Source organism: Octopus bimaculoides, chromosome 24, assembly GCF_046866305.1.
Source record: "Octopus bimaculoides isolate indiv1 chromosome 24, ASM4686630v1, whole genome shotgun sequence".
In the NCBI taxonomy this organism is placed as follows: domain Eukaryota; kingdom Metazoa; phylum Mollusca; class Cephalopoda; order Octopoda; family Octopodidae; genus Octopus; species Octopus bimaculoides.
Genome location: NC_142951.1, coordinates 17201592 through 17223128, shown reverse-complemented (window position 1 = coordinate 17223128; position 21537 = coordinate 17201592). Strand labels below are relative to the sequence as shown.

The window sequence follows — 21537 nt, the reverse complement described above, 5'->3', positions numbered from 1 at the left end:
GTATTGCAGTGCTGTTTTCTGCAAGTGCTCCACCCTTATTGCAGCCCCTATTTGTTCCATGTACTTCTCGAGATTTTTACTCACTGTTCTCAAGGATCCGACAATTATTGGTACTACTACCACCTTTTTCATAGACCACGACTGCTTAACCTCCCAAGCTAACCTGTCATATCTATCAACTTTTCTTTCTTCCTTATCATATATCTGCTGGGCATGTTATGTCTATGATCCAGCATCGTTTGCTTTCTTTCTCAATTAACACTATGTCTGGTTTCCTAATCTCTATCTCATGGTCGCGCTGAATCATAAAATCCCATAGGATCTTTGCGTTATCATTTTCCATGATACCTCCGGGTTTGTATTCATACCAATTTTTTGCTCTATCAAGTCCATATTTGTTGCAAAGTGCCCATTGGACAATCCTTGCTATATTGTCATGACGTCTCTTATATTCTTTTTGGGATAGAGGCGTACATTGACTGGTAATATGCCATACTGCTTAACCATTGTTTCCACAAACTCTACACTTATCACTTTCTGATGTGTTGTCTATTCTGTAATTGATGTAATTCGTTCTTAGATTAGAGCCTCCGTTTCCGGTTTTAAATCACTTTTAGTCATCCAAAACCATCTTGTTTCTCTGTCTGTCTTATCTTCAACATCCCTATGAAATTGTCCATGCATTCTTTTTTTTATCCACCTATTTTCACTTTCATTCATTCTGAACTTCTTGTAGAGTGCTTTATCTTTGCAATCTTCCATCCTACACAAGCCTGACCTTCTTATTTCCAATAATAGCGGATCTGTGGCATACCATGCTATGTTGTTTTCTTCTGCTCTAACGCTGAGTTCGCATCCAATCAGTTCTCTTCCCCCGCTTCTTCTTGGTACATACAGTCTGCCTGTGTCACTTTTTGGGTGTAGTGTCCCATATCTAGTTAGCAACTTCCTTGTTTTCCTATCTAAACTGTTTAGTTCGTCTACTGCTCCATATCTAAGTAGTGAAACCGCCCTCAGTCTGCGAAAGTACTCCACCTTAAATTTTTTCTGTCATTTCTTTCTCCGTGAATTTATCTATTTCCAATATCCTCAAGTACCTATAACCCGTCTCTTCTATCTACTTCCTAACCTCCCCCGACACTATCGCTAGCCTCTCCATACATTTAATTTTCCTTCTCTTCAAGACTAACACACCACACATTTTCAGTCCGAACTCCATTCTGATATCAGTACTGAAAGTGTACACCGTATCAACGAGGGAACTGACTGAGCTTCATCTTTACATAAAGTTTGAGGTCATCCATGAATAGCTGATTTTTTTTTGGCGGCTTTTGAATACATACCCAGCCTTTGCTTTCCTCAGAATCAGTGTTAGTGGTATCAAGCACAGTACAAAGATCAGTGGGGACAGGAAGTTCCCTCTCCTGATTTCTATTGTCCCTGAACTTCTTCCATATGCTCTCAGTTCCAAGCAATCGCTCAAAATTCGATGCAATACCAAATATTTGTATGTCTGGCTTTGGTCTATGATTTATTGTTTTATATACTCATGCTTAATTCATTTGACCGGTTAGTGGTTGTCCAACAGTAGCTAGGCCAAGACAGTTTATTGGTACTACTACCACCTTTTTCATCGACCATGACTGCTTAACCTCCCAAGCTAACCTGTCATATCTATCGACTTTTCTTTCTTCCTTATCGTATACCTGATGGGCATGTTATCCAGCATCATTTGCTTTCTTTCTCAATTAATTTCTCTTAGAAAACCGTCTTATTAATTGACCAGTTAGATGAGGGGACTGAACAGCAAAAATTACCCCTCCCCACTACCAGCTGTTGGTGTTGCGGCCGATATAGTTTGGTCTGTCACTGCTGGAACGAGAGCTATCAGTGGGTATGTTGTCCTGTCTACTATTTGTAAAGTTGGTATTGGAGGCGACATCACTGTGGTCGGTGTTAGTGATAGTGGCGGTGTCGTCAGGGATGTAGAGGGCACTGTTGGTGTTGCAGTTGTTGATGGCGGTAAGGCTGTTTGCTGAGGTGGTGGTGATGGTTGTGGTGGGGTGGCGGTGAAGTTGGCCCTGTTGCTGGCTCTGCCTTCGTGTCTACGGCTGCTATGGTAGATTTGGTAGACGGAAACTGAAAGAAGCCTGTCATATATATATATATATATATATATATATATATATATATATATATATGTATGTGTGTGTATATGTTTGTATGTCTGGTTTCTGTCGGTGGAATTGGCGGGGGTTCGCCCGTACCCCGGCTTGATAGACGACGCCTTTGGTCTCGCAGTGGCCTTCCACTGGGCAACTGTTCCGCATCCTGCATGAATAACTGCCCCTTCCCATTGTTTAGGAGCGCTAACTACGATAGCCTTAATGCTAGGGGCATAGCTAAACAAGACCCTAACGTTGTGCCTGTTGAAATGAGAGCGTACCTCTGGGAGTTTGTAAAGTGTTTGTCTATTAACTTAAGGAAAAGTCTACCTATGAGCGTTATAGGGTTAAGGAAGAAGGAGGTACAAACCAAATTGTATTTCTGCGGCGTTTCCTTCTACGGATGTTGGGTTCTGGCGGCTATAAACAGGCTTTCTCCAGTAATAAAAAATTTATATATATATATATATATATGTATGTATGTAGATTTATGCGTATAAGTATGTATGTATATATGAGTCTCTATATAGATCTATAATTGTGTATCTTTGTGTATGTGTGTATGTATATATATATATATATATATATATATATATATGCTTATCTTCCAATTGCCTTATTTTTATTATTATTTTACTTTTTACCAATAATTATTTGTACCCCTGCTAATATTTAATTATTTATGTAGTCAATGGCACCACCTTGAATATAATAATTCAAATTTGAACTTATTTAGATACTAACAATGTTTATGTGTTATTTTTGTATAAAAATATGTTTAGTGTATCTAGCTGTATTGTAATAACTATGTGTTTTAAACAATATTTGACCCTCTATATTTTTTCTTTCTTTAAGATCTTTTATTTTCTATATATAGGATTTTACTTTTCTTATACCAAAACTATCTACTAATTATTTTCTAATAGCTTAATGAATTTCCCTTCTCCTCTTAGAAAACCGTCTTATTAATGTCTATTAATTTTATTCTTATTGTCTACCATACTTTTGAAGAATCTTTTCTTTAAATATTTACTTATATATTCAAATTCTAATTTTTTAAGTTAATATTACTCTTGTTAATATCAATCTCTATATTTTGTAAACACTGTCTCTAAAAACTTTTATTTAATTTCAGGTTGTTTTAATCTTTTATATGTTTTCATTTTCTATGTTATTATTGATAAATATATCACTTTACTTTTCTTATACCAATAAAATCTACTAGTTACTTTTTAATTATATTACTAAAATTCCCTTCCCTTTGTCAGAAAATTGTCTTGCAATTTTTCTATTAATTTTATTATTGTTGTCTTCTATAACTCAAGGTTGTGCTTTTTAAATTGACTTTGAGTTCTTGAAATCTTACGTCTAGAGATTACTATTTAATACGGATTTTTTCTCACTTGAGCTAGATTAATCTCTGTATTGATTTAAAAGAATGTTTATATTAACACAAACATATAAGCAATATACTTATTATAAAATATAACAAAATAAATTAGCTTTGCATGTTTTAAATGGAGAAATAATTGTTGTGATATAAGAATTTCCAATGGTTAAATAAATTTCATCATACTATCTCTCTCGTCATTTATAACGTTATAAATGACGAGAGAGTTAGTATGATGAAATTTATTTAACCATTGGAAATTCTTATATCACAACAATTGTTTCTCCATTTAAAACATGCAAAGCTAATTTATGTATGTACATATATATATATATATATATATATATATATATATATATATATATGTTTAGCTAGTGTGTAGGTTTTTTGATTAATACATAGTTCGAATAAAAATCTACAAACTATTTAGAGACGTATTATAAGTTCACTGAAATATTACCTTTCCTCAAAATATAGTATACCTTACGTACCTTAGATACATTTACATTATTCGCTCCTATCACTTAAACTTTATTATTAATTTATCTTCCACTTAATAACATACTATTGTTTAGTTCCCCGTCTATATTCATACTTCGTCATTTTTTCATATAATAGATTTCTCTTCCCTCTTCTCCTTATAACACCATATTGTCACGTGCTTTACATATTTTAATTCTACATGGTAAGTTTAGTATTTGTAGTCACGAATGAACGCCATTTTGTCACGTGATACATATCATATAAATTCTATGCTTCATGGGTAATACTACAGTCCACAAAGAATCTTTGATAAGATAAGTGATGGTGTTCTTTTTATTAATACTGTTGAAAGTCCGAATTCATTTAATAGTTAATAACACTATCTTTTTATATGTTTTCCTATTCTTAATCTACAGTAAGTATTTCTTCATTAGACGATTTGTGCCTTTAACTTGACAGATGATTATTTTTATAAAACCTTGGCAGTTTAGATATTGTACTAATAATTACTTAAACGTACCGATATTTCTACTTTTTCCTATTTTATTTTATTGCATTTTTAAATATTAGGATACGTTTTTTGAAGTTACAAGACCTGAAGAGGGTCCTCATTCTGAGTGGAACTTATCTTGATCGATTTATTGTAAATGGCCCAGATTTTTTCCACTTTTATGTGGACACGAAACGCGTGTAGTCTATTATTCACTTTCGTCTTTATAAATTTACTAAACTGAATTAAATTTTTAATCTAATATTTTATAGATTTTATGGATTATAAATTTTCTTTTGGAATTTTTAGTTTTTTAAATTAGTATTTTGAAGAGTACGTTTTTCTTATGGTGTCTGATCTCCTTCATTGTTTGAGTTACATCTTGGTGGTTCTTCTCTAAATTATTAATATATGATATATATATATATATATATATATATATATATATATATATAAATGTATATATATAGTGACCCGTAAAAAACACACATTCAAATGTCCAAGTTTACATATATTGAGTTAATGCTGGTTAATGAAATTTCCATCATTTATGAAGTTTTTTGTAATAAATTCAATGCAACAATCAGGATTACATAATAATAAAGGGAAATTTTTATATGAAAACAGTTGAGTTTCATAATGCAACAGTTTGCAACACATTTAATATAACACAATTGTATAATGTTTCAAATATTTTGAATAAAAATTGCCTTTTTCTAGAATATCTAGTGTTCTAGAAGATTCGTTTGCGAGTACATTGCATCAGTTCTGACAATATCAACGTAGAGTGAACATCATCATTATGCGACCTTCATAAGAATGACAATGAATTCACTTGGTACGATAATACGTAACTGGAAATCTCTCAATTCCATCTGACTCCCATCCTCTCCTCTCTTTATCTGACACCTTCTTCCACTCCAACTCACCTCTCCTCTCTTGACCTGACATCTACTTCCTCTCTTCATTCCTACTCAACTTCTTCCTTCATTGATACCCTTCCATCCTGCCCCACCCCTACACATCCCACATACCTCACCCTACCCCACATCGTCACCCCAAACCCACATCTCCACACCCCAACACCGACACACCACATCAGCACAACACTACACGCCCACACCACTCCGCGCACACTAGCACTGACCACTTCCCAGCACCCACACCATCAACCAAACAACCACACATTACAGACGACCACACACGCACACATCCACGAGCCCCTATCCACACGCACACACTTATACACTCTCACATACACACACACACGCGCACCTTCATTTTGAGATCACCTGTCTAACTACCTTTGTTCAACCAGTCACCATGATTGACCGCTAAATCCACAAGTTTTATTTGTTCTTTATTTATTTCCTCGTGTTCCTGTGTTCCTTTCTGTTAAGGAACGTAGGCTGGAAACGTAAAAGACTTTCTCACCTTCCCAAACGTCTTTTGTTTTTCTGTAAATTTCAACTATATATATATATATATATATATATATATGAGTGTGTATGTGTTAGAACTATTCTTGTTCTAGGGCAACAAAAGTCACCAAGTAAACTCCAGAAAGTTGCTCTTCCGGCAATTCCCACTGATGTCTGTCAATACAACTCCCGAATGGTGATCTCCGATGGCGTTCTGTGTGCAGGTGACTTCAGGAAAGGAGGGCCCAGCACTTGCCAGGTATTATGATTCAAACTCTCACACCCATACACACAATACACATACAGATACACACGCAGGTGCACATGGATGCACGTACAAATATACAATCGTGCATGCACTATGAACATTCAAGAGGAAAATCTGGTCACCAATGTAATATTGAACCTAATGGTTCAATATTACATTGGTGACCAGATTAATATACATTCTAACATTCGCTGGGACTAAGTCATAAAAAATATTTACCATGCTTGTTACCGTGACATTGATAAACTACATGAAAACTATCACATGAGCACAGCTATCACGTTATAGTTCATGAACGAATGAGTCAATTATCACAATTTTTGTTGAGTCTGTTGAAATCCTACAACAATTCTGAAGTGAGAAAAATAACTTACGCAACAACAAGTGAACATATATTTTCCATTGTTTTTGTTTGTTTTTCATATATTTATCAATTTTTTTTCTTTCGATAATTCCAGGGAGATTCTGGTGGACCTTTGTACTGTCCCAGTAAAATAACAGGACAAATGGTGCTGGCAGGAGTGACATCTTTTGGCGATAATTGTGACAATGAAATCAGTGCTTTTAGCAGTGTGGCTTATTTCCGAGACTGGATTGCCAATAATCTTTAAATTCTACTTCTTCCACACAGTCGTACAAATGAAGTCTTGAGGATGTTAATAAAAGAAAATATTCTTTAACCGATATTGAAGTGTTGTTTTGTAATTGAGAGTTACTTTTTATTTTTTTTGAAGTTGTTAGTGGCATACAGCTTCGACAACAGGTCTATCATCAAAGTCCTTCCATCCCTGATCGATCTTTTTTTTTTTCTTTGATGTATTATATCCAAGATTCAATGGAAATCATCTTGATTCAGACAGCAGGATATGATTTAAGGAAGATCTAGACACTATTTCCCTGAGATCGCATGAATGTTTCCGTACTGGCTACAAAAACACAGATATATTTAATTAATCGTGAATATAAGCACGAAATAAATAAATGACATAGCAAAAGACAGCAACAATCTGAACCTCGGAGTGTCATCGGTCATCATGAATGTCTTCTGTTTGTGCAAATGTAGTCTACACTACAGTTGCTACTATTGTTGTTTCTTCTGTTTGTGCTGATACAATTGTACACATTGTTGCTACTGCTGTTGTCGTTGTTGTTGTTGCTGCTGCTGTTGTTTTCACTGTCTTTGGTGCTGCTAGTATCGTTGCATTTGTTACTGTCTTCATACCAACAAGATGAAATTCTATTCCTCTTTAACTCCAGCTGCCGCTGCATTCGCTGTTGAAATTGTGTCGACAGAACACTGCTCTCCGTCGATTATTACTATTTTGTCGTATTTTGACATTTTTCATAAATTGGAAAAAAAGTAGATAAATTCTCGACTTCACAAAAATGCAAGACAAATATTACTGAGTTGCACCCCCACCCCACCCCGAAAAGAGTGTGTACTTACAATGAAATGTTACCACTGCGATCCAGACAATGCAAGCAAAACAGTTATAAGAAGATATTTGATAATCGAGACGCTTGATTATACACTTAAAAATGATGGTACAACAACCTATCACGTCTACCCAGTTTGGCGACCATTCCGCTGGTCATTCCGTTACTTAGGTTGTCGATAACGCTTTCACGTGATTAGAGAAAAAGAGGGAGATAGAAAAGAGGGAGAAAGAAAGGAGGGAGAAAGAAAAAAAGGGAAAGACTAAAGAGGGAGAGAGAAGGATCCATGACGCGAGATAGAGGGAATGTAATTATAACACTTTCACGTGATTCGTTGAAGGGAAAGAGAGGAGAAAGAAAATGGAGAGAGAAAAAAGGACAAGGCAAAGAGTGAGACAGAAAGAGGAAGAGAGAAAAGCATTCATAGGGGGAGTGTAATATTTAATACGTGGTTAAAAAGTTAGTTGACGGTAGTGATGATATATAGGAGGAAAGTGGTGGTGGTGGAGATGGAGATGGTGGTGGAAATGGAGGTAGTGGATTTGGTGGTGACTAGATAGTGGAAAGTGTATTGCTTTTAATTGAACTAAGTTTTTTTATATCACCTATCACTTAACGCATGTGCATAAGTGCAAATCAGTGAAATATTCAGGCTTATTTACGTGGCAGATATATGCAATTTAACTAAAGGTTGTATCATATGCATGGGATATTTTTATTGTTTGTTTATAGGGAAAATGGAAGAGTGAATATTTATTTTATGAGTCCATAAAGTTGTGCATAAAGTATGTACATATATATATATATATATATATATATATATATATATATATATATATATATATATATATATATATACTCTTTTACTTGTTTCAGTCATTTGACTGAGGCCATGCTGGAGCACTGCCTTTAGTCGAGCAAATCGACCCCAGGACTTATTCTTTGTAAGCCTAGTACTTATTCTATTGGTCTCTTTTGCCGAAGCGCTAAGTTACGGGGACGTAAACACACCATCATCGATTGTCAAGCGATGTTGGGAGGACAAACACAGACACACAAACATACACACACACACACATATATATATTCATATATACAACGGGCTTCTTTCAGTTTCTGTCTACCAAATCCACTCACGAGGCTTTGGTTGGCCCGAAGCTATAGTAGAAGACACTTGCCCAAGGTACCACGCAGTGGGACTGAACCCGGAACCATGTGGTTGGTAAGCAAGCTACTTACCACACAGCCACTCTTACGCCTATATATATATATAAAGTGCATTAAGTAATCATCGTATTCCAATTTCCTTCACTTTTCAATGAGTAGCAGATGAGCGACTATCTTTCCATACAGACACAACACAGGCTACTCTTTCAGATTTTTTGATAAAGTTTTCAGAAATAAACCAATAGGTTTGCCCAAAGAAAAGTGGTGGAATTCTCAAATTGCAAAGACTCCAAAATTGAAGTATTCAAGGTATGAGGCATGAAGGTGAAAACAATACCAGTAATAATAGGACATGATAAAAAAAAAAACATATGAACAAAAACATAGAAGCTATACCTGGGTCAACACTACACATTATCCCAAAAATAGCCCTGCTAAGAACAGTGCACATCCTATGCAAGACACTATCAATTCAATAATACAATATAAATAAAACAATTCACAAACACAAGACACACTCTATACAACAAATGCCCAATGAAATAAACTGCCACCAGCAAGCTGGATACCCATCGTGTTACACACACAACAGACAATACAAACACTAATTCAAGAAAAAACTGCACCACACCTCAAAAAACAAAAGAAACTGACGCAGTGCTATATCGGGAAGAGTTATACTCAACAACAAAAGGAACACGCAATGCTGCACCCTTCTCCCAGCAACACGGAGGTGTAGCAGGTAAAGCAGTAGAAATTTGCCTGAAACTACCAAATGATGAACAATAATAGTTATAATAATAATAATAATAATAATAATACCCAAAGAGAGCTAATGATGCCAATGTTGACAAAGCCCTTACCCATCAATGGTTAGTGGCTTCTGACTTAAAATCAGAAACAGAAGGGTTTATCATAGCAGCCCAAGATCAATGCCTACCTACAAGAAACTACCAGGCCAACATATTAAAGAACGACAGCTCCCCATTATGTCGTATATGCCAACAATGAAACCATTGATCATGTTGTCTCCATGTGCAGTTTTCTTGCGCCTACAGAGTATCTCAACAGGCATGATAGAGCTGCACAATATATTCACTGGGTAATTTGCAAAAACCTGGACTTGCCTCATGATAAAAACTGGAGGGAACACAAACCACCTCCAGTGCTTGAAAATGATCACATCTCACTCCCCTGGAACTTCACCATTCAATCTAACAGAACGATAGATGCAAACAGGCCAGACATTATATTGAAAGACTTCAGACAAAAATCATGCCTCCTCATTGATATGACTGTCCCAATCGATATAAATGTATCTGTGAAGACCTATCAAAAACTGAGCAAGTATAAAGATCTTGAAATAAAAATTGGCAAAATGTGGAACGTGAAAACTAAAACAATACCTGTTGTCATAGGTGCCCTGGGAATGATAGCAAAAGGGGCTGATTGCTACCTAGATCAGATACCAGGAAACCCCAAAATAGCAGAAATTCAAAAGATAGTGCTTATGGGAACTGCCCATATCCTACGTAAAATACTATGTAATCTCAAATTTACATAGAAACGAGTACAAAATTAAAACAATAACAATGATATCCAACAAAAGAATATAACAATGAAAGTACCCCAATAGGGGGATAACCACTGGAGTTGGCTTAGGTACCCCACCAATCCTGAACCACTCGATGCTTCGAGAGCAACTGGGAAGAGCACCCTTTTCCCTCTCAAATTCACTAGCCTACAGGCGCATTATTAGAGTAGGTCCACTCACACGGGCCATTTTCACTACATTCAGTTTTTTCTACTACTATTCTTGTTACTGTTAGTTGAACTTTGTACCATGAGTCTTCTTTTTCCCCTGTATTGTTGCCCATGACGGAGGTAAGGGGAGGAAGTCTTCATCCATTACCATATTGGTGGGAGGGTTTGTTTTGTTTTTTTCTCAACTCTTTCAAGACGCGCTCCACCATCTTGTTGAGTTGTGTTTGATTCAATTAAATTTGATGCCACACAAACATATACATACATACATATATATAGTTGAAATGTACAGAAGAATAAAAGATGAAGACAGCTGTATGAACAACAAGCAGGTGTATTAGTCTGATGCTCAAGAAAGTGAGAAAATCTTTTACGTTTTGAGCCTACACTCTTCAACAGAAATGAATAAGAGAAAATAAACACAGAGAGAATAAAAAACTTGTGGATTTAGCTATCATAAGAAAGGCTTCTTTCAGTTTCCATCTACTAAATCCACTCACAAGGCTTTGGTCAGCCCGAGGCTATAGTAGAAGTCACCTGCCCAAGGTGGGACTGAACCCAGAATCATGTGGTTGGGAAGCAAGCTTCTTATCACACAGCCACACCTGTGCCTTGTATATATATATCTAGTTCTTTCTCCCCTCTCTTTACTACATGATTTGCTCTTTATTCTTTCTTTTAACTATTTATACAACTCCTGATTACTAACTATATATAAATACTCCATCTATATGTAAATTTTATATTATTTGATTCTCAGTCTGAAGAATTTCTCATAGGAAATAATGTTTATCATAATTAACTGATCCTCCTGTATTGTCTTTTACTCACAGACAGGAACACTTTAGCACCCCTTCATACATCAACAATCAGAGATGAAAGTGATTGAAACATTGTAAATATGGAAATTGTAAAAGGCAAAAAAAGAGTTCATCTCAAAAGATGTGATTTAATAGTCAGAAAAAGATAATTTTATCAACAACTGGATAACCTTTCCTACTAGTGATCACATTGAAATAGGGAGCAGTGGAAATTGTCTTTATGCTCAGCGAGACAAACTGAAGGAAACAGAATCCTGTGTCATTGCTCAAGAGATACATTAAATACAGTACAATAACAGTAGTGGCAAGGGCTAGAACTGATGACCATTCAGTAGTCCATCACCTTCACTGTGGTAAGATCAGAATCAATGGCTTTGTGGTTCATAGTCCAGTGTCTTAACCTAACAGCCACTATTCCTAAGAATTACAAAAATTAACAACAAATAAAACAAGCACAGGCAAAAAACAAATTAATTTTATTTACAGAAGAAGTGAGAGGGAAGGAGAAAGAGAGAATGGGTGAAAATGAGAGGGAGAGAGGCAGAGAAAGAAAGGAGTAATGTCTCATACAACCAACTGTGTCATTGTATCATGTGTGGGATGTTGAAGGCAAGCAGGCCTGGCTTGTTCTGGTGTTATCAAGATATTAACCACAACTGATTCATTACACACAAAGAAGACATGTGAAGATAAATTTAGGGAAACAAGAAAAATGAAGGTTTGTGGCATTCATGCATTTTCCAAGAGATGTTAGCAAAAGGAAAGTAAAATGTCTTCTTATGGAAATCACAACTGAGTCTTGGAATTGGTTGACATTTAACTTTTCTCTACAATTCACAGAGCTCGTCAGGACACCATAAACATTTCTGTTAATGCAAAATTAAATTCATCATGATATATTTCTGGTTTGTTTCTCTATAACTGTTTATAATTATCAATTCTCATCCAGCAATGATATGATTGAAAAAAAAAACACAAACCAGAGTGAGTTGATGAGAGAGATGCTTTGACTTCAATGTTTTTCACCAAGTACTGAAGTCACCAAAACCAGTAGATAACTTTGTTTTCTTTTTTGTTGTATCTGAGACGTCTGATGTGTCACTTTCTTTAGAACGTTTCCTGAAATATAAAGCAGGAACATAATGAAATCAATTTTTTCTTCAAGGATTTCTACAGAGTAAAATTTAGTCTTCACAATATTGTTATACTTAGAAAAGTTTTGACAAGAATTGGCCCAGGCCATGACTAAATAGCAGCACCTGGAAAAGATATTTAACAATGTTTCATATTACAATCATTCTTTGGGTACTATAATCCATTTGAGAAAAGAGTGGTTGCAGAGATATATCCAAGTATAGGTAGCTTATCTGGAATTTGTTTGAGATATTCATCCAGGACCTACCTGAATGTTGTGAGATATTTTCTTCTCTTATGTCTCTTGCATGACGTTAAAGAGAGCAGAGCCAGTTGAGGTGAAATAACTTTGTCTTAGTGTTGTGATGTAATGCAAGCATGATTTTTGTAGAGGATGGATAGCACATGGGTGAATTTTTAAGTTGATGCCAACATCATTTGGGCAATGCTAATGGAATATTTTCCATACCATGCAAATGATATAGCACTCATGGTGGCATTGGAGGGAATAAGGTTTGCATTTCTTGAGATGATTCCAATGATCAAGACCTATCATAAATATGATTCGAAGTTCATGAGCTTGAATTATAGAATAAGATGTCTAATTCACCCCCAATATTTTATCTTCAAGATATTAAGTCATAAACAGCTTTATAGATGTACACTTCCCAATGGTTCTGTCTGGAGAGAGAGAGAGAGAGAGAGAGAGAGAGTGAGAGAGAGAGAGAGTGTGAGAGAGTGTGTGAGAGAGAGAGAGAGAGAGTGTGTGTGTGTGTGTGTGTGTGTGTGCAGGCAAGATGTGTGTGTATGGGGAGTGCCTGTATTATCTATATCCTCTGTTAATACATGTTCGTTTATTTTTGTTTTTATTTATTTATTTGTTCATATGTTTATACCTACTCTTTTTTTGTATTTAATTTAATTTTGTTAACGTATGTAGTATTTAATTCCATTTGTTTATCTATGTATTGTATTATATTTTGTTCATATTGTTATTGGTTTATGGGGAATTTATTGTCATATGTTATGGTTTGTTAGAGGTGTGTGTTAGTGTTCCATTACAGTTTCCTATTCAGGCTAGGTTTATCTTCTATTATCTGTGTAGCTTCTGTAATTTGTCGAAGTGCTGCGTCTGTGCTATGTGTGGATAAGATTTTAATTTCTATGTTGTTGAGTGAGCCTCCGTGTTCTTGCTCAGCGTGCTGGTACAGAACTGATGAGCTCTTCCCTTCCTTAAGTTCCCTCCAATGTTCATTTACCTGCTCCCCTATGCTCTGTGCTGTTTCACCTACATACGTCGTTGTCTTGTTACTGCATCGTCCCTCTGTACATCTTATACTATAGACCACATTTCTGGTTTTACAGTTTGTGTGTGGGCTAAATCTACACACAGTACAGTTCCTATCAGTGCAGGGGGTTCTACTAAAAGGGTATGTTCTACTGATAAGGGATTTGATAGGGTTGCCTGGCATAGTAGTGGAGGAGTTGGGGTAGTGGCATCGGGTGTGATGGAATGGAAGAGTGAGTGAAGTTTGCGAAGTTTGATGTTGGCAAGAAATTGGTGAAAGAGATGATTTAGATGAATGATATAACGCAATGTGTTGTGAGCATGGGAGGGCGTGATGATGACATGACTGTTCAGCTTTAGCTGAATGACCTGCACAAATGATTTGTTTATCGTGATCAAATATATGTGCTGTACATTAGCTCACTCCCTTCATCAAATCAATCGCAGAACAACATGAAATGAAGTGTTTTGCTCAAGAACACAATGCAGCACCCAGTCTAGGAATTGAAAACACAATCTCGCAATAATGAGTGCAACACCCTAACCACTAGACCATTCTTTCAGGACACACACACACACACATATATGTAGTCGAGGCAAACTTTGATGAATTTACACACTAATATTAAATTCAATACATATGGGTGTGTACACACACAGGTAATTTTTTACATTATTTAAAGTTATGGTAACACTGTCACTTGAACATCCACTAAATGAATTTTTGGCTGTGTGGTTGGGAGGTTCACTTCAGAACCACATGATTGAGGGTGTAGTCCTACTGTGTGAAAATTGTCAGCTGGTGTCCTCTATTGTGGACATTGTCAGTTGTATACAGATATACGAGGGGATGCTGAAAAGTTCCGGGCTTTAAGGGTAAGTAGATGTTGTTCTTCTCTCTTCGTCAAAGCCCAAGTCTCACATGCATATAGCATTGCAGGCAAGACTCAACTGTTGAAGAGATTGGCACAAGTTACCATGTCTAGGTTCGCCTTCAGCACATCTTTCACTGAGTTGAATGCTCTCCATCCTGCTCTTACACTTCACAAGGTCTCATTCTCCATCTCTTGCCTCATAAGTCACTTTTTGACCAAGACACACATAGCTGCTCACCTCTTCAATTTCATTGCCTCCAACTGTTAGGTGACTGATCACTATGCCCTCAAACCGTATGTACTTGGTTTTTGTACAGTTGATCTTTAGGCCGACTGCTAAACACCTGAAATCCAGTTCAACCAGTGTGGTCTATAGCTGATCAGTGCTATGTCATCAGTGAATCTTAGATAGGCAAGCAGCTCTCCATTTATACTTATGCCTCTGTTCCAGTTCATGTCTTGTATGACCACCATGAGACATGCCATGAAGAGCTCAGGAGAGATGATGCCTCTTTGCTTGACACGCTTTTCCACTAGAACATTCACTGGTGAGGATAACAGGGTCACATTCACTGTGCACCTGGTATTCACCTCCCTATGGAGGGTGACGTACTGCATTGTCACACCTTGTTTCCTAAGAGCTTGCAGGACTGTGTTGATTTCGATGATGCTGAAGACTTTCTCATTATCAATGAATGCAATGCACAGAGGCAACCAATATTCTCTCACTCATTCCAGCAACTGTGTTAGATCAAATATATGATCTATAGTGTTGTGCTTCTTTCTGAACCCTGCCTGTTCTCTTGAGATAAACGTTCAGCAATTATCCTCGTAAACAACTTGTAAATATGAGGCAGGAGGCAGATGGGATGATAGTTCTTAAGATCTTCCTTCTCACCTTTTTGTACAGCAGGATCATATTTGACTCTTTCCATTGGGAAAGTAGTGGTTGAAGCATAGAGTGAGGATTTTCCACAGCTGCTCTCTGCCTTGTGTGGGTGGTACTGGGAATGTGTGAAGGTCCTGAAAGCAGTGCAGCTGAGAGAAGCCATCAGGAAAGAATCCTGGGATCAGCTTAAGGAAATAAATGATGACTACAATACACTGACCCAGAAATTGAAGAAAAGTTTGGAGTACAAAGGTCGTGATTCCAAAGGAGACAGGAAGAAGGATTTCGGAGCAGACAAAGAAGCTGATAAAAACCAGAGAAACATGAATAGAGATGGAGAATACCTGGAAGAATATTCTGTTCTCTGCAAGGTAAAAAGACAATGTATTGAGAATGACTTTTAGAGGTACAGAAAAGAGAAGCTCCTGAAGACCACACAAGAACAAAAGAATTTCAAGAAATGTGAAATGTAGATGATGTTTTATAGAACAGAAGTAACAATGTTGAAGAATCAGGACAGCAGTACAGTGACTGACAGAAGAGGTGGGGAAGAAGTCTGCAAAACCTTCTACACAAACTTCTTTAAATCGAGAGCAGTGGTCAAGCCGTCATCATTGGAAAGTGAAGGAGGGGAAGTACCATCTATTCTGATCAGTGAAGTCAAGAGAGCGCTCAAGTGGATGAACAAAAGAAAGTACCAGGCAAAGTACCAGGCAAAAGAAAGTACCAGGCAAAGATGGTATAACATCTGAAATGCTGCAAGCTGGCAGAGAGTGGCTGTTGAATATATATATATCATCATCATCATCATCATCATCGTTTAACGTCCGCTTTCCATGCTAGCATGGGTTGGACGATTTGACTGAGGACTGGTGAAACCGGATGGCAACACCAGGCTCCAGTCTAATTTGGCAGAGTTTCTACAGCTGGATGCCCTTCCTAACGCCAACCACTCAGAGAGTGTAGTGGGTGCTTTTACGTGTCACCCGCACGAAAACGGCCACGCTCGAAATGGTGTCTTTTATGTGCCACCCGCACAAGCCAGTCCAGGGGCACTGGCAACGATCTCGCTCGAAAATCCTACGGGAGCCAGTCAGGCGGTACTGGCAACGGCCACGCTCAAAATGGTGCATCTCATGTGCCACCCGCACAAGAACCAGTCCAGGGGCACTGGCAATGATCTTACTTGGCTTGCCGGGTCTTCTCACGCACAGCACATTTCCAAAGGTCTCGGTCAGTAGTCATCGCCTCGGTGAGGCCCAATGTACGAAGGTCTTGCCTCACCACCTCAGCCCAGGTCTTCCTGGGCCTACCTCTTCCACGGGTTCCCTCAACTGTTAGGGTGTGGCACTTTTTCACGCAGCTATCCTCATCCATTCTCACCACATGTCCATACCAGCGCAATCGTCTCTCTTGCACGCCACAACTGATGCTTCTAATGTTCAGCTTTTCTCTCACGATACTTACACTCTGACGGGTATTCACATTGACATTACACATCCAACGGAGCATACTGGCTTCATTCCTTGCGAGCTTACTTATGTCCTCAGCAGTTACAGCCTATGTTTCACTACCATGTAGCATGGCTGTTCGTACGCATGCGTCATACAGTCTGCCTTTTACTCTGAGTGAGAGTCCCTTTGTCGCCAGCAGGGGTAAGAGCTCTCTAAACTTTGACCAGGCTATTCTTATTCTAGCAGCTACACTTTCAGCGCACCCACCCCCACTAACTTGGTCGCCCAGATAGCGGAAGCTATCGACTACCTCTAGTTTTTCACCCTGGAATGAGATAGAAGTTGTTACCTGTTTGTTTACACTCTTTATTGCACCTGAACATCTGCCACAAACAAAAACTAACTTGCTAGTTAACCTGCCTTTGATGTTGCTGCACCTCTTATGTGTCCATAGCTTGCACCGGGTACATCTTATAGAGAGATATATATATATATAAAGGAATACAAAAAATGGGACAAGAACGGCTGGTTATACTCGAGATTGCTCCAATCTGGCCAGCCGCAAGGCAAAACTAAGCTAATAGCACTAGATTTCTTGGAAGAAAGCAGCGAATGTATACAAAAACAAGGACAGAAAAAAAATGGAGAAATGGTACACAAATACAAATACAAATAACAAGACATTAACAACAGGTGTCTTTCGACTAAAGACGAATTAAATTAAGCTGGCGTGTGTGGAAGTGAAGCCTTACGGCAGAGACATATGAGGTTTTTTCACGCTGACTACTTGATAAATTCTTATAAAGAATTTATCCTATATTATATTATAAATAATTAGAATATATTCAGTGCTGAATATCATTCTGTATAAGCACATGTTACCGAGATGCAATCTGGATAAATTCAAATCTCTTTCAGGGATATATAATTGCGAACAAAAGTCATTGTTACTGTGATGGCTACATCGTGGTAGGTTGATTCTTGTTTATTTTTATATATCTTAACCATACGTGTACTGATGAACAAAAGAATACAGGTTACTTCACAGTTTTTTTCTGTATTTGATTGAGAAACCAGTGGTCTACCGTTGAGTTAAATGTTTTTAAGAGATAAAATTTTGAAAAGTTGCATTCCCTCACTTTCGGTAAATATGTTACTTATTTTTGGTAGTTTTTTTACTTATTTAGTCCCTCGATAGCGTGAGGTATTAATACACAGTTAATGCCCTTTTTATATATATTTAAATATATCTATGGAGAAACGATGAATCTTTCCATTACGAAATTTTTCGTTATTTTTTCATTATGAGGTTTTTTCACGCTGACTACTTGATAAATTCTTATAAAGAATTTATCCTATATTATATTATATATATATATATATGTAATATAAATAATATATGAGTATATACATGTATGTACATACCTACATCTACATGTATATATAGATGCATATCTGGGTACAGGACGTTGCAAAAACATGTGGACAAAATGATAAACAGAGTACAGAAAACACACAGGCCACATAGAGAACATTTCCTTCATCAGCTGCCACCATTCTAAAACTAAGCGTTTCAAAGAGTTAGGGCATACTTACATATAAGAGACCAAAGTGTACGCACGCCACCACATGCATATATTGGGCAACTAAGTTTCCGCCATTTTTTAAAATTTTGGAATCTATTTTTTTCAAGAATTCTATTTTTGAATCATTTTGGAATCTATTTTGTCTTTTTTCTAGTTAATTTTAGTTAATTTTCAGATCATTAAAATGGAATGTCAAGTTAAAAAAAACGAACATTTTCGACACCTCCTTCTTTTTGCTTTTAATCAAGGTTCTAAGGCCACAAAAGCTGATCGCAACATTTGTGCTGTGTATGGAGAGGGTGCCATAGCTGAAAGAACCACTCGTGATTGGTATGCCAAGTTCAAAAATTGAAATTTTGACCTCAAAAGACGCACCTCGTTCTGGCCATCCAGTTGAGTTCGATGAAGAGCGATTAAACCAAGTTTTGCACGAAAATTCTCGTCAAACGACAAGGGAACTGGCAGAGAAAGTGGAATGCCCCCACACTGCTATAGAGAAGCATCTTCACTCGATGGGAAAGTTTCAGAAGTATGGAGCATGGGTTCCGCATGCTTTAAGTGACAACAAAAATCAATGAGCCACAATCTCTGCTGGTTTGCTTGCTTGTGTGGCAAACTCATAAGAGGCGGAGAGAGAACATAAGTTCGTTTGCCCGAACATGAGAAATTATTGATTTCTCATTGGTTAAAAATTACTGCCCATATACGAATTATGAACTTCGTTGAAGAAATCTTTCATGGGGTTATGGTTCTATGATTCGTGTATGAGTAGTTATAAAAACCCTGATTTTCGGCAAAATCTCCAGTGATCGTTGGATGTTACTCAAGTCCACGACACTCTCCCTTTTGAGTATAGGCTAATATATATGCCATGTTCAATACTCAAATCCGACAATATTGAATTGCCGTGAAACCTTATTAGTTAGAATGAGAAACTAGTTAATAATAAATTTAAGTCGTAAAATTCTCTACGATGAAATGCTTTGTTTCTAAATTTCTATAAATGTAAAAATATGTATATAATAAATTAATGTAGAAACTTAATTCCTTTTACTTCTCGTTTCTTTCAACTTGTTGAATTTATTTCTGTATATTAATGAAACTGTATTTTTTTATGTGTAACGGTCAAAAAAATATAATCTATATCTTCAACATACATGCACATAATAAACGCTCATTCAGCGTCTTGTCATGTATACATCATAACATTTACGCAGCCTAAACTAAACTAAGAGTTATGCTTAGTGATAGATACTTATAATTAAGTTATAAGTAACGAAATTATCATTATAGCTTTTAATTAATAAACAATAATATTCGTTATAACTTACGAATGAAAATATTATAAATAAAGATATAGTATATCTCACATTTCAACGACCTGTTGTTGTGATAAACAACCAACATAAAAAAACTGGTGTCTGACCTTGTATACACATAAAACTTGTCACCACTCAAGTCATGGATACAAGCAACGATTTCTTTACCGAATCATTACTGGCAATGAAAAATGGTGCCAGTACATCAATATGAAGCAGCGTAAGGAATGGCTTAGCCTCGTTAAACAAGTGACACCATGCGTGAAACAAGATCTTCATCCACATAAAATGATGTTGTGTGTATGGTGGGACTGGGAAGGGATTATCCATTACCAATTGCTTGAACGGAACCAACAGATGAAACAACTCAACACGGCTATTCAAGAGAAAAGACCTAATCGGCAGCATGGAGTTCTTCTGCTGCATGACAACGCCTGCCATCATATTGCCAATATGACCAAGGAAGCCATTCAAATGTATGGCTGAGAAGTGTTGCCACACCGCCGTACTCTCCTGATTTGGCACCAACGGATTTCCGACTCTTTTGATCTCTTTCAAATGCTATGTGCGAAGTTTTGTTCAATACTGATGCAGAATTGAGAGCTTGGTTGGATCAATTTTTCGAGTCAAAATCAGGTGATTTCTACCAACGAGGTATTGAAAATCTTGCTGAACGTTGGGAAGAAGTTGTAAACAACAAGAGTGAATACATTATTAATTGGTTGTTACTTTTTACTAAACCTTTAAGAAAATTGAAATTTAAAAATACAGCAGGAACTTAATTGCCAACCCAATAAAAAGGAATACAAAATCTAGGGCAAGAACGCAAAACATCCAGACAGCTAGACGATACAAAAAAGGGACAACAAAACATCTAGACAGATGATACAAAAAAGGGACGAGAAAAAACAAGGACGGGTCATTTAGAGTTTTCTTTCCTCAGTCAAGTTCCAGATTATCTAAATTTTGTACGACTCTCTTACTCTTTCATTCTTTCTTTCTTTCTATCAGCTCCTTCACACTTACTTCATTCTTTCCACTCTTCTTTCTTTTGTTCCCCCTCTCTCACATTTCCTGGCTTTCTCTTCATTCCCACCTTCCCTCCTCTTTCACTTCATTCTGACTCTTTTCTTTTTTCTCATCCCTCCCTAATTCTTCTATCTCTTTGACTCTATCTCTCTCCATGTGACCGGTGTTCGGCCAAGCCTAACCTTTCTTTCTTGGTTTGACTACCATCCCTGCAATATCTATATTCCTCCCCATGCCTGTCATCTCTTATGTCCCTGCCATAAGGCTTCACTTCCACACACGCCAGCTTAATTTAATTTGTCCTTAGTTGAAAGACACCTGTTGTTAATGACCTGTTATTTGCATTTCTTCAAGGCCAAAGATCACATTTAGAATTGCCAATATTTTATGATGGTGCGCAACTAATAATGGACCACTTTAACCCTTTCATTACCATATTCCTAACCAAAATACACCCCTTATGTGCTTCAATTAATTTCTAAAATAGTCATAAATTTAGACTGGTTTCATTAAACAACTCTAACCATTTTATTTATCAACATATTACTGTGATTCTT

At 36.9% G+C, this 21537-nt stretch overlaps 2 protein-coding genes across 3 annotated transcripts in view; one reads left to right on the top strand and one right to left on the bottom strand.

The window, feature by feature from the left end:
- Window positions 1-6903, top strand: part of LOC106873242 (chymotrypsin-1) — a 34284-nt gene extending 27381 nt beyond the window's left edge. Inside the window, exons 5-6 of the mRNA XM_014920514.2 lie at window positions 6063-6208; window positions 6676-6903. Of these exons, the coding sequence (XP_014776000.2) occupies window positions 6063-6208; window positions 6676-6828 (299 nt within the window). The 3' untranslated portion in view covers window positions 6829-6903. The remainder of the gene's footprint in view (window positions 1-6062; window positions 6209-6675) is intronic.
- A 4960-nt stretch (window positions 6904-11863) lies between these two features.
- LOC106873240 (RING-type E3 ubiquitin-protein ligase PPIL2) overlaps window positions 11864-21537 on the bottom strand; it is a 98599-nt gene continuing 88925 nt past the window's right edge. The window contains exons 20-21 of one of the 2 annotated variants that reach the window (XM_014920513.3): window positions 12387-12525; window positions 11864-12272 (exon numbers count right to left, since the gene is read on the bottom strand). In XM_014920513.3, coding sequence (XP_014775999.1) covers window positions 12429-12525 — 97 coding nt within the window. In that variant the 3' untranslated portion in view covers window positions 11864-12272; window positions 12387-12428. Of the gene's footprint in view, window positions 12526-21537 lie in introns of both variants that reach the window. The other variant, XM_014920512.3, reaches the window with a different exon arrangement.